Source organism: Sinocyclocheilus grahami, unplaced genomic scaffold (genome assembly GCF_001515645.1).
Source record: "Sinocyclocheilus grahami isolate Dianchi unplaced genomic scaffold, SAMN03320097.WGS_v1.1 scaffold383.1, whole genome shotgun sequence".
Classification (NCBI taxonomy): Eukaryota; Metazoa; Chordata; class Actinopteri; order Cypriniformes; family Cyprinidae; genus Sinocyclocheilus; species Sinocyclocheilus grahami.
The window spans coordinates 487,331-506,358 of NW_015505562.1; the positions used below are offsets into that span (position 1 = coordinate 487,331).

The 19,028-nt window shown below is 35.4% G+C and overlaps 3 protein-coding genes across 3 annotated transcripts; 1 reads left to right on the forward strand and 2 right to left on the reverse strand.

The window, feature by feature from the left end:
• Nucleotides 1-916: 916 nt before the first annotated feature.
• Nucleotides 917-3,783, reverse strand: LOC107549923 (uncharacterized). The gene is made up of 6 exons (XM_016231109.1): nucleotides 3,686-3,783; nucleotides 2,926-3,213; nucleotides 2,550-2,795; nucleotides 1,911-1,985; nucleotides 1,433-1,582; nucleotides 917-1,166 (listed from the first exon to the last, which is right to left on the reverse strand). The coding sequence occupies exons 1-6, from the start codon at nucleotides 3,741-3,743 to the stop codon at nucleotides 1,009-1,011; spliced, it is 975 nt and encodes a 324-aa protein (XP_016086595.1). The 5' UTR covers nucleotides 3,744-3,783; the 3' UTR covers nucleotides 917-1,008.
• Nucleotides 3,784-4,824: 1,041 nt separating this feature from the next.
• Nucleotides 4,825-7,826, reverse strand: LOC107549924 (T-cell surface antigen CD2-like). Its single transcript, XM_016231110.1, has 5 exons — nucleotides 7,662-7,826; nucleotides 6,885-7,172; nucleotides 6,509-6,754; nucleotides 5,679-5,828; nucleotides 4,825-5,460 (listed from the first exon to the last, which is right to left on the reverse strand). The coding sequence occupies exons 1-5, from the start codon at nucleotides 7,714-7,716 to the stop codon at nucleotides 5,363-5,365; spliced, it is 837 nt and encodes a 278-aa protein (XP_016086596.1). The 5' UTR covers nucleotides 7,717-7,826; the 3' UTR covers nucleotides 4,825-5,362.
• Nucleotides 7,827-14,086: 6,260 nt separating this feature from the next.
• Nucleotides 14,087-18,603, forward strand: LOC107549897 (ABC transporter F family member 4). The gene is made up of 8 exons (XM_016231083.1): nucleotides 14,087-14,529; nucleotides 15,271-15,561; nucleotides 15,992-16,237; nucleotides 16,323-16,430; nucleotides 16,560-16,598; nucleotides 16,717-16,764; nucleotides 16,949-17,608; nucleotides 18,233-18,603. The coding sequence occupies exons 1-8, from the start codon at nucleotides 14,478-14,480 to the stop codon at nucleotides 18,601-18,603; spliced, it is 1,815 nt and encodes a 604-aa protein (XP_016086569.1). The 5' UTR covers nucleotides 14,087-14,477.
• The last annotated feature ends 425 nt before the right edge of the window (nucleotides 18,604-19,028 follow it).

A 19,028-nucleotide genomic window follows, 5' to 3' on the forward strand; every position in this document is an offset into this window, starting at 1 on the left:
CTAATATGCTGATTTGCTGTCCATTATTATCAATTAGTATTGGTGATCGGTTGGTGGTGGTGAATAATGGCTCTTATTATTATCAATGTGGAAAACCTTTTGCTGCTTAATATTTTTTGTGATACATTTATTGGTGTGCCACATTGCTGAGCCTAAGAGACTCAAAAATATATATTATTTTATTTATTATTTTTATTATTAAATTATTACTTATTTTTTTCTAACTTTTGTGACCAATATATCAATTATATATATATATATATATATATATATATACAGTATATATATTATAAACAATATTCTATTCAGCATTGGTCTTGGTCTTGGTCTCAATGTCTCTGGGAGGCCAGGTTGTATATATATATATACATACATATATATATATATATACTGTATATATATCCATTCAAAAGTTTTGGAGTTTTTATTAGTTTTGGTATGATTTTTTGAATGTTTTAAGTAATTTATGCTCACCAGTACACCATTTATTTAAACCAAATAAATACAGAAAACATTCATATTGTGAAATTTAAAACACCTTTTTTATATTTTAATATATTTTTAAAATGTAATTTATTCCTGTGATGGAAAGCTGAACTTCCAGCATCATTACTCCAGTTTTCAGTGTCACATGATCCTTCAGAAATCATTCTAATATGCTGATTTGCTGTCCATTATTATCAATTAGTATTGGTGATCGGTTGGTGGTGGTGAATAATGGCTCTTATTATTATCAATGTGGAAAACCTTTTGCTGCTTAATATTTTTTGTGATACATTTATTGGTGTGCCACATTGCTGAGCCTAAGAGACTCAAAAATATATATTATTTTATTTATTATTTTTATTATTAAATTATTACTTATTTTTTTCTAACTTTTGTGACCAATATATCAATTATATATATATATATATATATATATATACAGTATATATATTATAAACAATATTCTATTCAGCATTGGTCTTGGTCTTGGTCTCAATGTCTCTGGGAGGCCAGGTTGTTCTCTTATGGCGGTCCAACACAAGGAGGACCTTGGGGGTTGGGTAAGGGTGGAAGAGGACGCTTGCTTTTAGAAGACCTCTCCGATGTGGTTTGCATGTACTGCTCATCAGGCGGATTTGTGTGATCTGGCATTAGAGATGTAAGCCGGTACTCTTCTTCCTCTGCCCAACAGAGAGATACAGGAGGATGTGAAATCACTTTTTTTGAATGATGGAGAATTGGTGATAATTTTAAGAATATTTCAGAATATTTAGATTATGATTATGCTCTTTTGCTCCTGTAGTTATTTTTGTCATTGAGAAACATACCTACACTGAATGATATTATTACCTCAACCACACCTAATAGATGTTCTCATCTGTTCTAAGTCTGAATACAAAAACAATATTTGACAAATGTTTCTGAAAATAGTTCACTGGAAGCTTACCTTTTGCCTTCCTCTTGTTTCGTCTGTAGCAGCGGCAGACACAGACAAGGCAGATGATGAAGAGTATGAGAAGGAAACTTCCTCCCCCTGTCAGGATCACCAGCATCCACCATAAATCCAAGCCAAATATAAATATATTCTCATTCACATCTAAAGAAGGATCAAATCCAAATAAAGTGAATTATCAACAATATCATGGCCAGCATTTATAATTTTATGAAATGCCAAAAGATGAGTAAATTATTGACATTGTCATCACTATTATTCATAATTTCAGCAAATGAAAACTGATGCAAAAGCATGATTTCGCTTTTTGCATATAACATAAATGGATAATGAACAGTAAGCAGATCTTTGTAACAGATGTATTTCATTCTACATGTCAGACACTCAAGGTTAATAAAAGGGACTTCAGGACAGAAATTCCTCAGTGGCAGATCCATGGTAGGAAACATGAGCTACAGCAACAAACAATTACCTATATTTTGTTCATTTCCATTCTCGCTGTTCACTTCTTTTTCTTTGTCGTCATTGGCAGTTGTTGCATATAGATCTTTAAATGGGTTATAAAACATTTTTTAATTAAAGAGTCCACGTTTTTCATAGACACCAACGTTGTCATGCATGAGATTATATATGTGACCCTGGAGCACAAAACCAGTCTTAAGCAGCTGGGGTATATTTGTAGCAATAGCCAAAAATACATTGTATGGGTTAAAATTATAGATTTTTCTTTTATGCCAAAAATCATTAGGATATTTAGTAAAGATCATGTTCCATGAAGATATTTTGTAAATTTCCTACCGTAAATATATCAAAACTTAATTTTTGATTAGTAATATGCATGGCTAATAACTTCATTTGGACAACTTTAAAAGCAATTTTCTCAATATTTTGATTTTTTTGCACCCTCAGATTCTAGATTTTCAAAGTAGTTGTATCTCGGCCAAATATTGTTTTTCAAAGTAGTTGTATCTCGGGCCAAATATTGTCCTATCCTAACAAACCATACATCAATGGAAATATTATTTATTCAGCTTTCAGATGATGTATAAATCTCAATTTCGAAAAAAAAATTGTGGTCCAGGGTCACATATGTCAAATGATTTTGATATACCTGTGTCAGAGCAAACTGGCTTAACTTCTTTTGCTGACTTCTTGCTTATCTGGTTGCTGACTGTGCATGAGAAATGATCTCCAGATTTGAGCTCAGATGAAATTACATGTAAAAAGGCACCAGTCGCATTAGTAATAATGCCATTTTTCATCCAGGACACAACCTCAGTTTTGCTCATTGGACTACAAGTCAGATTTACTCCTTTTTCTACACACTCAACCATGACTGTAGGTTCAAGCACTGGCTCTGAAACGCACACAACAACAGCAAGTCTTATTGCAGAAACACACTTGGTCTTGCATGACTTTGTGGAGCAAATAGAGAGGAGAGAAATGAGATGTGTTTGAATAGCAGCAGAACACAAGCTAGTACTTACCCAGAACACAGAGCTGTTGTACGGTTTCCTTTCTTAACTTTCCTTCTGCATCATAGATAATGCCCTTGTACTCTCCAGATTTGTCTTTCTGTACGTTCTCCAGTATTAGTGATCCATCTTCACTAACGTTGAGCATGTTGAGCTTAATTTGCGAGCCTTTTTTCAAATAAACTCTCTGTTTATTATGTGTCCATCTCAGTTCATTGTCCTCTTGTAATTTTGCATCATCAAATGAAATCACAACTTTGCCACCCACAGCTTTGTAGATACACGAAGAGACAAATGTACCTAAAAATAAAGTGGTATAAACGTTTTAAGCAAAAGTATCAGTAATACAGTGAGAAAATGTTGCTGTGTGTTTTGTATGTATCAAGCACGCAGTCACCTTGACCTTTATATACTGCTGGCATTATTTGATTTAACACAATTGTGGGAAAAAGACTGTGATATATTAAAATGGTTTTACTTAAAGGAATCAATACATGAGAGACATATGAATGAGTAAATAAATGGTTCATATGAAACCATGTGAAACGCAATACAATTTGATTGCAAGCAAAAAAAAAAACTTTCCGTAAAATCAGAAAAACGTTTCTGTTACACATCTTTGATGAATTTGACCAAAAACCATGCAAAATATTTCTTATGTGGTTTACTGATAATTGACTTAAGAAGAAAACCTGTCCATGATCAGACAAGTGACATTTAAGAAACTATAAAGATAATAATAGGCCTATAATATAATTTAACAACAACCTACCAGTGGAGAACATGAAGATTAAATTGATGAGGAGTGTTATTGTCACGTTTTGCAGCATTTTCACGCGGATTTCTGAGTGAGTTGTTCTGTTTTAAGACGTCAAGCTCACAGTGGCACAGTTTCCTGTTCGTTGCTTCTCTGGGAGTGTGTGTGGGTGAGTGTCAGTACACTGCCAGTAATTCAGTACTATTCAAAGTTTTGGGTAGATGCCATTTATACCAATTTATTATTTAATTATAATTAATTAGAGTAGTATAAAGATTGCCATGTTTTTAAATATTAGTTAAATAAAAACTTTTAAAAACTTAAAACTGTTTATTGTTTTTAAGATTTGATTGTATGCGTTTTTGCCTTTAATTTCAATATTAAACTTTAATAGGACAGTGTAGAGAGGACAGGACGCAAAGTGGGAGAGAGAAGGGGATGGGGTCGAGAAAGGTCCATGAGCCAGGTGTCCTGACATTTTGTCCTACCAGGGTTTACTGCGCATGCGCATATCAATATTGCGTCCTTTTACTCATGCTGAACAACAATATTTAATGTATCTGCATTACTGTAAAGGTAGGTTTAGGGGTGGGGTAGGTGTAGACTTTAATAAAACACAATATAATAGGTAGAAAAATTATTTATTGTTGGTTTCCTGTAGCTGTATCCCTTCTAGCTACAACCGCGAATATAACACATAATTACTGTATTTGCATTACTGTAAGGGTAGGTTTAGGGTTGGGGTAGGTGTAGACCATAATTTTACAGGTAGCATTCTTCGTTGTCGAATTGTACTACCCACTGTTTTAATGGGAGGTAGCAAAATCGAACAGGGTAGCACAAATCAACAGAACACCTGGACTCGAACTCGGGATGCCCGAAGCACAACGGCGCTGAATGTCGGTTTTAATGTGTAACGCTGTATGTGTTTTAATTGACATGTTTATTATGTATCTTATTTGGTACTCCTAGTTCTCGATATGAACAGTTTAGAAAACACTAACAAATGCTGCTGATGATTCATTTTGTGAAGAAGTAAAGAAGTCAGATGTATATCAAGGACTGACCACATGTTTAGAGTGTCCTCTCGCCTCGGTCCCGAGATGCTAGGACTGACTCCAGCCCTCCCGCGGCACTAGAGGATGGATTGGATGGACCATAGATAGGCATACTTCACATATTAACACAAATTGGTAACACAAATCATGGCCAGTCTATGTGTTTATTTTGCAACAGATCACAATCATTGCACAATCTTTTGATATAAAAATACTTTGAAACTTATGTTTACTCTGCATTTGCCGACTAGGTTAATACCCTCAAATTCATTTTGTCACACACAATTAGGTTTCCAATACTAGTTCAGTGGAACATGATGTGCTTTCACTTTCTCAGTGCAATGCTGTCATCTGGGGGAGATGTAAAGAGAGGCAAAGGCAAAGAAATCATGTAATATTTGGTTTAGTGTAAGTCACTCTGTGTGTTGCCATATCCACCGGAACTTATTACTAGCAGATAGCAGAACAAATGTACAGGTCAATATGAAGCATGGAAAAATCTAGCAGGGTTAATGGTTTATGCAGGGCAAACAAGTCCATGACCACCAGTAGGGGCGCCAGAAGAAAATACAATGAGAAAAAGTTTACTGTAAAAATGCAGAAAGTTTTCTGTTAAAGTTAGGGTTAGTTTAACCTATTTATAACTAGACAAAAAGGATGCTGGCTTTTGCTGGTCATCAGGCCGATTTAGGTAATATGGCATTAAAGAGACAAGCTGATGCTGTTCTTCCCCTGAACAAAAGAGAGATACAGTAGAATGTAATTGGTTGTTGTTAATGAACATTGCATTTGCATTTGCAATAAGACATTGCAGTTGCAGTTTTATTGAGAAACACATCCACATGATTATCTCAGTCACACCTACAATTGGATGTTCTAATCTCTTCCAAGATTGTATATAAAAACAGTATTTTACAAATGTATTTGAACATAGTTTACTGAAGATATACGTTTTGCTTTCCTCTTGTTTCGTCTGCAGCAGCGGCAGACACAGACTAAGCAGATGATGAAGAGTATGAGAAGGAAACTTCCTCCCCCTGTCAGGATCACCAGCAGCCACCATAAATCCAAGCCAAATAGAAATCTCTTCTCAGACATATCTAAGAAAGGATACAAACAAAGTGACTTATCAACAATATCATGACCAGCATTCATAACTGTATGAAATGGCAAATTATGCAAAAAGACGACTGATGAATTAATTTCAATCTATAACGTAAGGGATCATTTAGATTGAGCCACTCGTTATCACAACATAAACACCTAAAAAACACCTGATCATCTATTAGTCAAAGTTGAAGGTATTTTTATTGTGTGAGGAATGAGACTAATATGTAATTTCAGAGACGTGAAACACGGTGATGCAGGAAATCAGCTGTGACAACAGTATGGCTTAGCATCATTATTCAAAATATTTCACAGATCAGAAAAAGTACTGTGTAATATAGTATATGATCACTTTTGCACAATAATATTTTAACAATAATGATGGAATTTTATGTAATATGTGTGTCATTTAATTTGACAAACATTTAAGGATAATAAAAGGAACTTGATGACGGAAATTCCTCAGTGGCTATTTTGTGGTGGAAACATAGTCATAAGGAACTTTGTGAGGGAAATAGACAAATACCATTTGTATTTTCATTTCCACTGTTGCTGTGCACTTCTATTTCATTGTCTTTATTGGCATTTGTTGCATGTGGACCTTTAAAAATTAGTTTCATCGAACCAGTGTTGTCATGCAATATGTATGTCAAATGATTTTGATATACTGGACCTGTATCAGAACACACTGGCTCAACGTTTTTTGCTGACTTCTTACTTATCTGGTTGCTGACTGTGCATGAGAAATTATCTCCAGGTTTGAGCTCAGATGAAATGACATGTAAAAAGGCATGAGTCGCATTAGTCTTAATGCCATTTTTCATCCAGGACACAACCTCAGTTTTGCTCATTGGACTACAAGTCAGATTTACTCCTTTTTCTACACACTCAACCATGACTGTAGGTTCAAGCACTGGCTCTGAAACGCACACAACAACAGCAAGTCTTATTGCAGAAACACACTTGGTCTTGCATGACTTTGTGGAGCAAATAGAGAGGAGAGAAATGAGATGTGTTTGAATAGCAGCAGAACACAAGCTAGTACTTACCCAGAACACAGAGCTGTTGTACGGTTTCCTTTCTTAACTTTCCTTCTGCATCATAGATAATGCCCTTGTACTCTCCAGATTTGTCTTTCTGTACGTTCTCCAGTATTAGTGATCCATCTTCACTAACGTTGAGCATGTTGAGCTTAATTTGCAAGCCTTTTTTCAAATAAACTCTCTGTTTATTATGCGTCCATCTCAGTTCATTGTCCTCTTGTAATTTTTCATCATCAAATGAAATCACAACTTTATCACCTGCAGCTTTGTAGATACACGAAGAGACAAATTTACCTAAAAAATAAAGTGGTATAAAAAGTTCAGCAAAAAGTGGACCCAAAGTATCAGTTCAAATATGTTACCGTGTTGCGTTTCAAGCACACAGTACCATTGACCTGTATATATCGCTGATCTGAGATTGAACACATTCGTGGGAAAAAGACTGTGATATGTTTAAACCGTTTTACCCAAACAATCTTACATGAGAAACATATAACTAAATTATTCATTAAAAAAAATTATATTACATGTGAATGAATATTATACGCAAGCAAACAAAACTGTTTTAAAACAATCTACTATCTGTATCTAAAACGCAGAAAAGAGGTTTATGTTTCTGTTCCACAACTCTGAAGAATGATAAATTAAACTAAAAATCGATCTAAAGGCAAAAACCATGCAGGAGCATTTTTATTTGGTGTACTTATAACTCACTTAGAGGAAAATTTGGCATAAGTGGCATTCCAGAAAACATATAGGCTATATAACTTAACAACAACTTACCAGGGGGGAACATGAAGATTAAACTGAAGAGAATTAATGTCAAGTTTAGCAGCATTTTCACTCGGGTCTCTGAGTAGCTCTGTTTTAAGATGACAAGCTCAAAGTGGTGTAAGTTCCTGTATGTGCATCTCTGGGAGTGTGTGTGTGTGGGGGGGGGGGGGAAAGAACACGATTTCACCAAGTAAAACATGTTCCTGAATCAACATCCTTGTTGATCCTGGAACAACATTTCATCCAACCAATAAAATCTGAAATATTTGAGAGGTTTACAATGTCAAATTTAGGCTTACAACAAGGGTAAGGGGCTTCTACACCATTTTTCATTCATATGAAATTCATTATATAAAAAACGGTCAAACTTTTGACCGGCAATATATATATATTGCCGGTCAAAAGTTTGAAAAGCCGGTCAAAAGTAAGAATTTTTATGTTTTTTAAAGAAGGTTCTTCTGCTCATTAAGGCTGTATCTATAATCATATAATAATCATATAATAATGTAAAACTACTACACTGCTAGGCTAAAATGAACCCACATCAAGCTAGACATTAAACCTACAAATCTTGTTCATTTTAAAATCACTTTTACACACACAGACTATCACTTTAGAAAGTGACGTGACATGTGGCCAAGTATGGTGACCCATATTCGGAATTAGTGCTCTGTATCCAAAGTGCACACACACAGCAGTGAACACACACACCGTGAACACACACCCGGCAGCCATTTTTATGCTGCGGCACCCGGGGAGCAGTCGGGGGTTCGGTGCCTTGCTCAAGGGCACCTCAGTCATGGTATTGAAGGTGGAAGAGAGTGCTGTACATTCACCCCCCCCACCTACAACCCCTGCCGGTACGAGACTCGAACCCACAACCTTTGGGTTACGACTCCGATTCTCTAACCATTAGGCCACGACTTCCCCAGTTTAAAACAAGAGAAAACAGTCAAAAGTAACATGCATGTAAGAAGAAATGCATAAAAGTATGGCATTAACAGCTACAGAGTTTATAAATGAAGCATTGAACATTGGTTGAATATAACTTTTAAGATCAAATTGGACTTTTTTGGTAAATTTGATATATTATATAAAATATTATACAAAAACATTATTATACAATAGTTTACAAACTATTCTGGCATGACAGTAAATAAACCACAACATTAACACTGATATTATCAGAAACATATGTGTGAAAGAATGTGAGCATGTGCATGAGTGACAGAGTGTAAACTCAACAACAACAACAACAACACAGAACAAGCATTTAACATTTTTACAAATGATACACTTACAGTTTGTTTCATAGTTCATGAATACAGATCAGGCATCGCTGCCAATTTTCATGATCTCTTTAGCATAGCTGATGTAGTCATGAAGAAGCCCCGTCAACACAGCAAAGGCATCTTTTACATCATCCAGGGCAGCCTCCTCCTTTAAAACCAGTTGCATCAGTTTGGGGGAAAGGACATTCTCCTCTTTGACCAGCATTCATCCCAGTCACCGCCTGTTCTTCATCAGTGGCCTAAAAAGAGAAAATCATTTGAAAAAAGAAAACATTTAATTAAAATCTATCCATTTTCAGATAGAGGTGCATCCACATCAGTAAGGATAGGTAACTAGTCTGTTTTATCATTTCAACCACTTGCTTGTTTAATGTCTCTGTAATGGCAGCACTAGTGTGATGTAATATTGTTTAAATAAATATATTGCTTTCAGAAAGCTACTTCTTTACTGAAATATGAAAACAGACATGACATTCACATACCTCACACATTTTCATGTACGTGGAGGGCTGCTCTTTAAAGGGTTCATACAAATTTCAAAATATTTTATAATAGCCTATACTTTAATTTTTAAAATGAGGATATTCTTTTCAAATCACTGCCAACAAACAGCAGGTTCTCAATCGGACAGATTTGTTATTCGCTAATAATGCATTTGTGTGTGTGTGTGTTTATGTGGTTTATGAGGACACAAATTTATATAATAACATGGGTGTGACATAGGTATTACAACGAGAAGGTGATTTATGAGGACATTTTCAGTGTCAGTGTTTAATTCAAAAGGCTTATAAATCATTCAGAATGAGTTTTTTTGAAAATCTAAAAATGCAGAAAGTCTCCTGTGAGGGGTAGGTTTAGGGGTAGGGTTGGTGTAGGGTGATAGAAAATACGGTCTGTACAGTATAAAAACCATTACGCCTATGGAGAGTCCCCACAAGGATAGCTGACCAGACATGTGTGTGTGTGTGTGTGTGTGTGTGTGTGTGTGTGTGTGTGTGTGTGTGTGTGTGATATTTCCTAGTCGATTGAATATTACCATGGAAGAAGTACCAAAACACACCAGCAAGAACAGGAGCCTGATTGTTCACTGCTTGCGTCGCTGCTAGTTAGTTTTGTTTTCGATATTCGTGACACGAATGAGACTAGTGTCAATCAATAGAGGGGGACAGTGGACATCTTTCACAACCTTCAATTTTACCCCTACTGGTAGAAAAGGGAATTGCATGTCCAAAATTAACCTTCTTTTGTAACAACTTTTTACATCAGGGAGACAGAGGCATGAGACCATTGTCAATCAATAGAGGGGGACAGGGGACATATTTCACAACCTTCCATTTACCCCTACTGGTAGAAAAGGGAATTGCATGTCCAAAATTAACCTTCTTTTGTAACAACTTTCGTAAACAATTAGATAGAGACATGAGGCCAATGTCATTCAATAGAGGGGGACAGTGGACATTTTTCACAACCTTCCATTTTACACCTACTGTTAGAAAAGGGAATTTCACCCAGCTCACTCAGAATGGTCAAGAATATAATGTTCTATATGAATGCAAATAAGATTTACAGTCATGTTTGGTTTCATTTGAATAGTTTCAGGGCGAGTGGTACAATGGTCGTAATCTTACCAAAAGATAATCCAGATCCTAAGAGTTAAAATATACTTTGATTACTGTAGAGGGTCACTACATGCAAATTACCTTTTGTTCCCATTAAGGTGTCGACCACCCAGGTCTGGGACCTGGGTTAATGTAAATTACACGTATCCATTTGGAGGATGTCTTATCTTGGTTTTGTATTTAAAGGATTACAGCAAAAGGGTGTCTAGAAGAACCGCTGATTAATACTTTGAGTGTTAATTAAGTTGTACGAAGCTATCAGCTGTCGGCGTCTAGACAAAGGTGGTCTAGAAGAACCACTGATTAATGTCAGAATATTATATGGTTAACCATGTATATGATTTCAGAATTAATTATTTACTCACAATTTGTACAGTGTCCCAACTTTTTTGGAATTGGGTTTGTAAAAATAGGAAATAACATGTTTGTTTGGAAACCATTTACAATTTTAAAGATAAAACTGTATTTACATTTTAGAATGAAATCATTTACCTGTTGGGATTGTGTTGAGACTCTGTGTAGGTGGATTGCTGAGCTCCAGAAAATCAGTAATGAGGTGCTTTGACAGTTACAGATTTGTAAAACCAAAGGTCTGGATTAAGGAACCCTAAATTCTAACACCAAGAACCATTTCAGCATAAAAGTGTTCCTCGGGATGCTTAGGTGCTAAATAGAAACATTACTACTCCCAGCTCTGTGTGGATTAATTCACATTTATTTTTATAGCTCTTTTCACAATACATATTATTTCAAAGCAGTTTAACAAGAAATGCATTAAAAGGTTTTAAAGAAGTGTGGAGTACTGGGCTGTGCTGCCATATTCTGTGGTAAATTTGCTTACAAGCAGTAAGGGTCTTACATGTTTACCAGAAAAAAAATCCTGTAATTCAACAAGGTTAAAGTGTGGCAGAACATGATTTGGAGGGAGGCAGTTTTTGAAAATAGGGCCTACCTTAAGGTTTATTTTTTTCTTCAAGTGCCCTCAAGTCATGTAATGTTTTTATTTATTGTATTCTTCTTCTTATTATTATTACAATCACTTTGTGTGTGTGTGCAATGTGTTATACTGGTATTCCCTAAGTTATGGGGTCCAAATGTCCCCAGAGGTATTAAAATTTTGACTTTGTTGGGAAATTTTTTGTCCCTATGAGGAAACAAGCATAAAAATCATACAGATTTATATTTTCTGAGAATGTAAAAATGCAGAAAGTTTTGTGTGATGGGTAGGTTAATGTAATGTAGTGGGACAGAATATACAGTTTGGAATATATGCCTATTGAATATCACCATAATACCTTAATACCCAACGTGTGTGTGTGTGTGTTAAAATTGACTTATACGCAACACCTTATTTCAAAATTGTATTTTCATTTTTATTCAGTGGATCCCAGTGGTATTGTACATATCTGGTGTAATTGAGAGAAAGCTCTTGGTGTTGACAATATTGATCATGACTAGGTAGATGAAGTTAAATCAATCAGAGATATATTGGCTTTCAATTGATAGTTTTAAAAAGCAATAGAAAACACTTCTAAGACTCTATATTACCACAAATGTTCTGAATATGAATATATCTTCATTATGCAAGAAATTCCATAGTGAAACTAGATCATTAATTAATTAGCTGGGTCATAAATTGTCATTTTTTATTTAGCATTGCATGATCTAGTAATAATCCATATTTTAAAACAGGTGACAATATTGTTTTTTTTTTATTGTTTAGAATTTTTAGTTTTCAACATGTACAATTTGTAAAAAGGAAAAGAGTTATTAAGATAACTATATTTTAGATGTACAAAATCATAAATAATTTTATTTGCATTTTAATGAGCTGTTAAACATTACTTACTCACTATATTAACAACTGATCATATGTCTTATAAATCATAACTAACAAATCACGTTTAACTATTTTTGCATTCTTCAACGTTATATGCGAGGATTTGTTTAAGGTCAGTACCATGTATTGATAGAGTCCTCTGCTATGAACAAATGCTGATCAAAATCATTGTAGATGCTGGTATTGTGCAAAGCTACATCTGTCTGCAGGATTAACATTTTTTTTTACAGTCTATGGTATGTATTAAATAAAGTTACTAAAGTGATTCAGATAAGAGCAGTGAGTGATTTTCTTATTTTTTTGGTTTGATTAACATTATCAACACAGTCGGCGGCAGCAGATTTTACGCTGCTGTCGCTTTAAGACCTGATGCACGGATCAAATATTTGAACACATCTGTATTTCTCCTAACTGTTTAGGTTCACCTATGACATAACCGACTGCATTTACATGGATACTCTCCAAGACGGGCATTTTGACATAACTTTTTGTGTATTTGAGCGTGTAGTAAGAACATACAAAAAATTACTTAATTTGGCATTCACACACTGAGAGGAAAATTCTGTGAGCAAGTAATGTCAAGACTTAAAAACACATGTGAAATCTGAATGTCTCTTTTGTAACAAAGCATCTGGTCAGTGACGTAAGTATTTTTTGAGTCCCAAAGCCAAAGGCTCAAGTCTGAGTGAAAATGCATTAGAGTGCATGACAACTCCAAGTCTGCTAAAGTTGTATTTGAGTTTTGAGTACTCCAAATCTATAATTAAGTAACACAGTCCAAATGTGATATTTAGGTATTTTAAAAGAAAAAGAGAGGTTGATGCATGTCAATTGTCCCCCTCTATTGATTGACACTTCGAGTCTCAGTCTCCCTGAATAAAAAATATCTCACCAAAAAGTTTTCATTGTGGACATGCAATCCCACTTGCCACCAGTAGGGGTAAAAAGACAGGTTGTAAAAGATGCCCACTGTTTTTCTCTATTGATTGACACTGGATTAATGTCTCTGTCTCCCTGATAGAAAACTCTATTACAAAAAGTTTGTAATTTTGGACATGAAATTCCCTAAACATTCCCTAAAATGAAAGGTTGTGAAAAATGTCCACTGTTCCCCTCTATTGACTGACACTGGTCTCAAGTCTCTATCTTTCCGCTGACGAAAGTTATTACAAAAAACAAAAAAATGTTGGACATGCAATTCCCTTTTGTACCAAAATGGAAGGTTGTGAAAAATTGTCTACTGTCCCCCTCTATTGATTGACACTGGTCTCATGTCTTTGACTCCCTGGTGTAAAAAGTTATTACAAAAAGAAGGTTAATTTTGGACATGCAATTCCCTAATTATCAACTTGGGGTAAAATGAAAGGTTGTGAAAGATGTCCACTGTCCCCCTCTATTGATTGACACTGGTTTCATGTCTTTGACTCCCTGGTGTAAAAAGTTATTACAAAAAGAAGGTTCATTTTGGACATGCAATTCCTTTTTCTACCAGTAGGGGTACAATGAAAGGTTGTGAAAGGTGTCCCCTGTCCCCCTCTATTGATTGACACTGGTCTCATGTCTGCAGGCCCTTTAACTAAAAAGCTATTACAAAAACACCGCCCACTGAGGCATAGCAAAAAACGAAGAAAATTGGCACTTTCCCCACGGTCCCTTACCGAAATTTAATGCACATTGCGACGGCAAAATTATGAAAAGAAGGCTGTGAAACATGATCAGCTTTGCCCTTTTCGCGGTCACATTATTTTTTTAGGGCAAGTCGTTTTGGAGTTATTGCCATTTATCTCTGAATGTGTCACGAATATCGAAAACAAAACTAGCTTAACCCCGCTTGTAAAGGTGCGTTCATCACCTTCTATCTCCGCCTATTTCAAAGGTCGCTCGGTACTTTTCGTCGGGGGTTTTTGACTTTCTTTTCTCACTGCCTCAAAACACTGTGGCAACTTTTGAATGTTTAATTGTCCTGGTTTTTAGCCTCGACTGTCGAGACTCATGCAGCAAATGTGTTTAACGTTTCAATTCAAATCGCCATTAAGTAGCACCTCACACACAGAAGAAACACTCTCGAGAGAAGATGGCACTTATGAAGTTTTCGGTTTACGTTACATGTTTCTGTTTGTCTCAAGGTAAGTCCGAAATCTTTTTAAACATGGAGCGGAGGTGAAGTAACATTAAGGCATTGTTGAAGCCAGAATAACAAGATTAAATGTTGAACGTGTATAAACTTTGCTGCATTCTCTCTTTGAGTTAGGGACTTTCACTGAACTTTAGACTGAAGTTGTTCTGTGATCTTTTGTACAGATACATAAAGCATATAAAACCTGATTAAGAAAAACTGATTTGTTGTTTGTTGGCAATATTATGTTTGTTGTGGGTGGCGACTTGTTGATTTAACGAAACAAACTAAGAACATGTCCAGGTCATATTTAACCCCCAAATTAAAATAATTAAATAAGTAATTAGCCTATGTTTTGCAAAACGAAGATCAAATGCCATTAAGGATATTAACTTCGATATTAAGTTTGCGCAATTTGATTATTTACAACTGGAATAACTATTTTGTGTGTGTTTCCTTATTATTCAGTTTAATTTGACTAATTACAAACATTGCATTACAACACCTTTACTGTTATACAGTCGAGATTGCTTTATTACATTAATGACAATCAGTGTCACTTCAATACATTACTGTGTCCAAGTGTATTTTGCTATAGATTATTAAACACGCTTAATAATCTTTCAGCATAATATGAAATCTTGTATTAATCTATTGTGATATATGGCCCGGATATGTTTTTTTCTGAGATTCCCCCACAGGGTGTAAGACGTTGTTTCACTAATGGGATTTTATTCATCTGCTTCTTTAGATTTGGTTTTTTGCGATAACTATGGCGAAAGTGGAAACAAGATCACACTTACTCCAAGCATCCGTGGAAAGCCTGAAGAAATACTGTGGACACATAATGGCAACAAGGTTCTGGAATATGATGGGAGTGAGGTGGCGAAATATGGCTCGTTTAAAGACCGTGTAGATCTTGATTTTGAAACAGGACAGCTCACAATAAGAAAACTAAACAGCCAAGACAGTGGCAAATATCAGTCTGAAATTTGGATCAATAGGAATGCTCAAATCGCCAGTCATAATCTGACAGTTTTGGGTAAGCTATCTATATATCTCAGATGATTATGTGCAGATTAGTGCCTAGTAGTCTCCTACAGTAGATTATTGTGAATAGACCACTTACTGTATATATCAGGAACTGTTTGATTTCCTAAATTCTGTGTAAAAATAATTTTCATTATAAAGTGGAGACATGACCAGCATGCTTTTAGACCTACTGTATGGTGGGATTCATAAAGTTTAGGTGTTGTATCTAATTGTCAACTGATATGGGTTTTTCAGTGGCTAGTATGAAAGTGGTATGAAATGAGAATTGTGTAAATCAGCTGTATTTCAATTTACACAATACATTACACTAAAATGGTTTAAATCACAGAAAGTACATTAGTCACTGAAAAGGTAATTGTTGATTTATAATCTAAAAATGACCTATTATCATTAAATACCTGCCTGCTTCTGTGTCTTAGATGCTCTGCCGGAGCCTCAGGTGGCCTGTGAACTGGATGAGACTTCGAATTTTAATAAACTGTCCTGTTCAGTGGTATCCCAGACTCAGCCAAGCTATGAATGGAGTGGACCTAATATAAAACAGCTGGGACCAACACTTCTTGTTAATGAACAGGAGGTAAACCATAACTCAGTCTATACCTGCACTGTGAAGAATAAAGCTGGAAGCAGGACCACAGACTTCACTCTGCAAGACTGCCACACAGGTGAGCTAGTAAATCATTCAACACAGTACCTTGAGACTTTGATGGTAGATGCTTTAAGCTGTTTCTTGAATGGTTTTGGTTGCAGGCAGAGAAAGCCCTGCTGTGCTTGTTCCAGTCGTAATAGTAACAGTGCTTCTCATTATTCTGCTTGCTGTGCTGGCATTTTACCTCTACAGACGTAAAAAACAAAAGCGTAAGTGCCATGAAAAAATATTCAACATATCACCTTCAAGATGCATCTTTAATTAACACCCATGTCTCACAAAGATTATATTACATAGATTATCATAATTTTCTTTTTGTCATGTACATGCACGAGAAGTAGGGAAGTCTGGACTAAAAGAAATGGACCTTGAAAATGGTAAGATAAGAATTTTTGAAAATGTATATTTCTTCTTTGCTTTCTACTTCTACTATTTCTACAAAACTAAAGTTATATATATTTTTGTTATATACAAAAATGTTTTCTACTAATGTAGGTGAATGCAATAACCTGTTGAGAAATGTACCAACGGAGGCTATGCCAGGTAACAAAAGATTTACTATTTTTGCCATTATTAGTAATAACATTGTAATTAGACATGCTGACATCAGATTTGTTGCACATGTTGCTAAATATCACTATAAACTCTCAGCTCTTATTGAGAATGAATGTCTTTCAATGTTGACGCTTGGATCTGTTGTTAAGGTCTCTGAGTGGTTTATTTTTAGGTTCATCTGAAGCCACACTCCCTTGCCGTACCAGACTTACTGCTCTTAAAGAATCTATTGCTGATGAACAATGGGATCAGGAGAGTGAATTGGAGAATGCAGGTGAAACTCATGAAGGACAAAAACTTTTGAAGGAAAGTCCGCAATCTGCTATAACAGAAAAAAACAAAGACGACACAGGAAGTACAAATGGAGAACTTGAAAAAAATGAGAAAAACAGCGAAAATGCAGATGAAGTAGAAGAAAACGCTAACAGCAAAGCTGATGAAACAGACACAGAAGTACAGAGCCAGAAATCCTTACAAACCCAAGAAGAAAAGGAGAAAAGTCAGATACTGAAAAATGAGAGTGAAGATGAAGAGGAGTCACCTGAGGAGCAGATTGAGACACTGGGAGAGCAGGACACTAAAGATGCAGATAAAAATGAGAGTGAAGATGAAGAGGAGTCACCTGAGGAGCAGATTGAGACACTGGGAGAGCAGGACACTAAAGATGCAGATAAAAATGAGAGTGAAGATGAAGAGGAGTCACCTGAGGAGCAGATTGAGACACTGGGAGAGCAGGACACTAAAGATGCAGATAAAAATGAGGAAGACCAGACACCAGAAGAGAAAAAAGAGGAGGAAGAGGAAAACGAAGAGATAGACAGCCTGAACACAGGTAAAATACAGCTTGTCTGGGAAATGGTGGGATTAGAGTTTGTACTCTCTTTGGAATTTTTTGAAAATTTCTATATCTTCTTTACTTGATTTTCTATTTGTACAAAACTAAAGTTATATAATTTTGCATTATGTACTTTAGCTTAAATTATACATCCTTATTTATATAATTTTGAATTGTCTTATAAGGCAGAAATAGCAGTTCTTTTAGAATCTATAGTTAGCAGTTGCTTGTTGACTGCGCAGAAAGTCTGACTTCCTTAAAAATTTGATCAGAAATGTATTATGTCATTGTATATATAATCCCTTTATATATTAATATTCTCTGCATTTCAATGTTTTTGTAAACGTAAGTTATACCTCATTAAGTGTTGTTCGTGATCTGCTTCAGTTGAAGTTTAAGGGATAGCTAAGCCATTGATTTCAAAGGGGCAAACATCTAAGGCTCTAAGCACTTCATTTTTGGTTCCACCTGGAAGCTGGAATTCACCAAACGATATTTGCATACTGTATAATTTGCATGGCAGCCTGTCTTCTTATTTGAGGATTGGACGAGCCTTTTAAATAGGCAGGACTTTGCAACAAGTGACCAATTCCTGACAGTACTTTTCATTTATAAGCACAGCTGAAGGAGAACTAGAAAAAAATCAGAAAAACAGCGAAAATGCAGATGAAGCAGAAGAAAATGCTAACAGCAAAGCTGATGAAACAGACACAGAAGTAGAGAGCCAGAAATCCTTACAAACGCAAGAAGAAAAGGAGAAAAGTCAGATACTGAAAAATGAGAGTGAAGATGAAGAGGAGTCACCTGAGGAGCAGCTTGAGACACTGGGAGAGCAGGACACTAAAGATGCAGATAAAAATGAGGAAGACCAGACACCTGAAGAGAAAAAAGAGAAGGAAGAGGAAAACGAAGAGATAGACAGCCTGAACACAGGTAAAATACAGATTATAACCTTTTCTGGAAAAACAAAACTTTGCTTGGTTTGTATTTAAATCGACGTTAAATGAGCTTTAAAGCTTTCTTCATCTGATTTGTAGAGTCTTTTTTTATATAGAAATAGATCAATCAAAATTACAATTTTATAAAAGTGATTCAAGTGGCTTGTGCATACTTTTCCTTTACAAGCCATACGATATCGTTATATGATGAACAGACCTAAATATTGTACACTGACAATCTCAAGTCAAATTTGCTACCAGACATCAGTTTTGATTAAGTGATGTTTAATGATGTCATGGGTGTCCAGCCTGATGTCATTCTTCAAGAAGTGCCATATTTGATTGAGATCCGCAGCATTTTAGAAAATGTTTAATTTCAGTCTTGTTTATTACACCAATCAATCATATGGCTTCAGGTGACTGAATAAAACACATGAGATGTATAGACAACTTTTATCATACTTTCATGGTAATTTTAT

Coding starts and splice junctions, on each gene's coding strand:
- LOC107549923 (XM_016231109.1), bottom strand. CDS start 3,743: ATGCTGCAAAACGTGACAATAACACTCCTCATCAATTTAATCTTCATG. Junction 1,986..2,549: donor GCCAGTTTGCTCTGACACAG/GTATATCAAAAT, acceptor ACCCATTTAAAG/ATCTATATGCAACAACTGCC. Junction 1,167..1,432: donor AAACAAGAGGAAGGCAAAAG/GTAAGCTTCCAG, acceptor TCTGTTGGGCAG/AGGAAGAAGAGTACCGGCTT.
- LOC107549924 (XM_016231110.1), bottom strand. CDS start 7,716: ATGCTGCTAAACTTGACATTAATTCTCTTCAGTTTAATCTTCATGTTC. Junction 7,173..7,661: donor AATCTTCATGTTCCCCCCTG/GTAAGTTGTTGT, acceptor TTTATTTTTTAG/GTAAATTTGTCTCTTCGTGT. Junction 5,829..6,508: donor GCCAGTGTGTTCTGATACAG/GTCCAGTATATC, acceptor ATCCTTTCTTAG/ATATGTCTGAGAAGAGATTT.
- LOC107549897 (XM_016231083.1), top strand. CDS start 14,478: ATGGCACTTATGAAGTTTTCGGTTTACGTTACATGTTTCTGTTTGTCT. Junction 15,562..15,991: donor TCATAATCTGACAGTTTTGG/GTAAGCTATCTA, acceptor TCTGTGTCTTAG/ATGCTCTGCCGGAGCCTCAG. Junction 16,599..16,716: donor AGAAATGGACCTTGAAAATG/GTAAGATAAGAA, acceptor CTACTAATGTAG/GTGAATGCAATAACCTGTTG.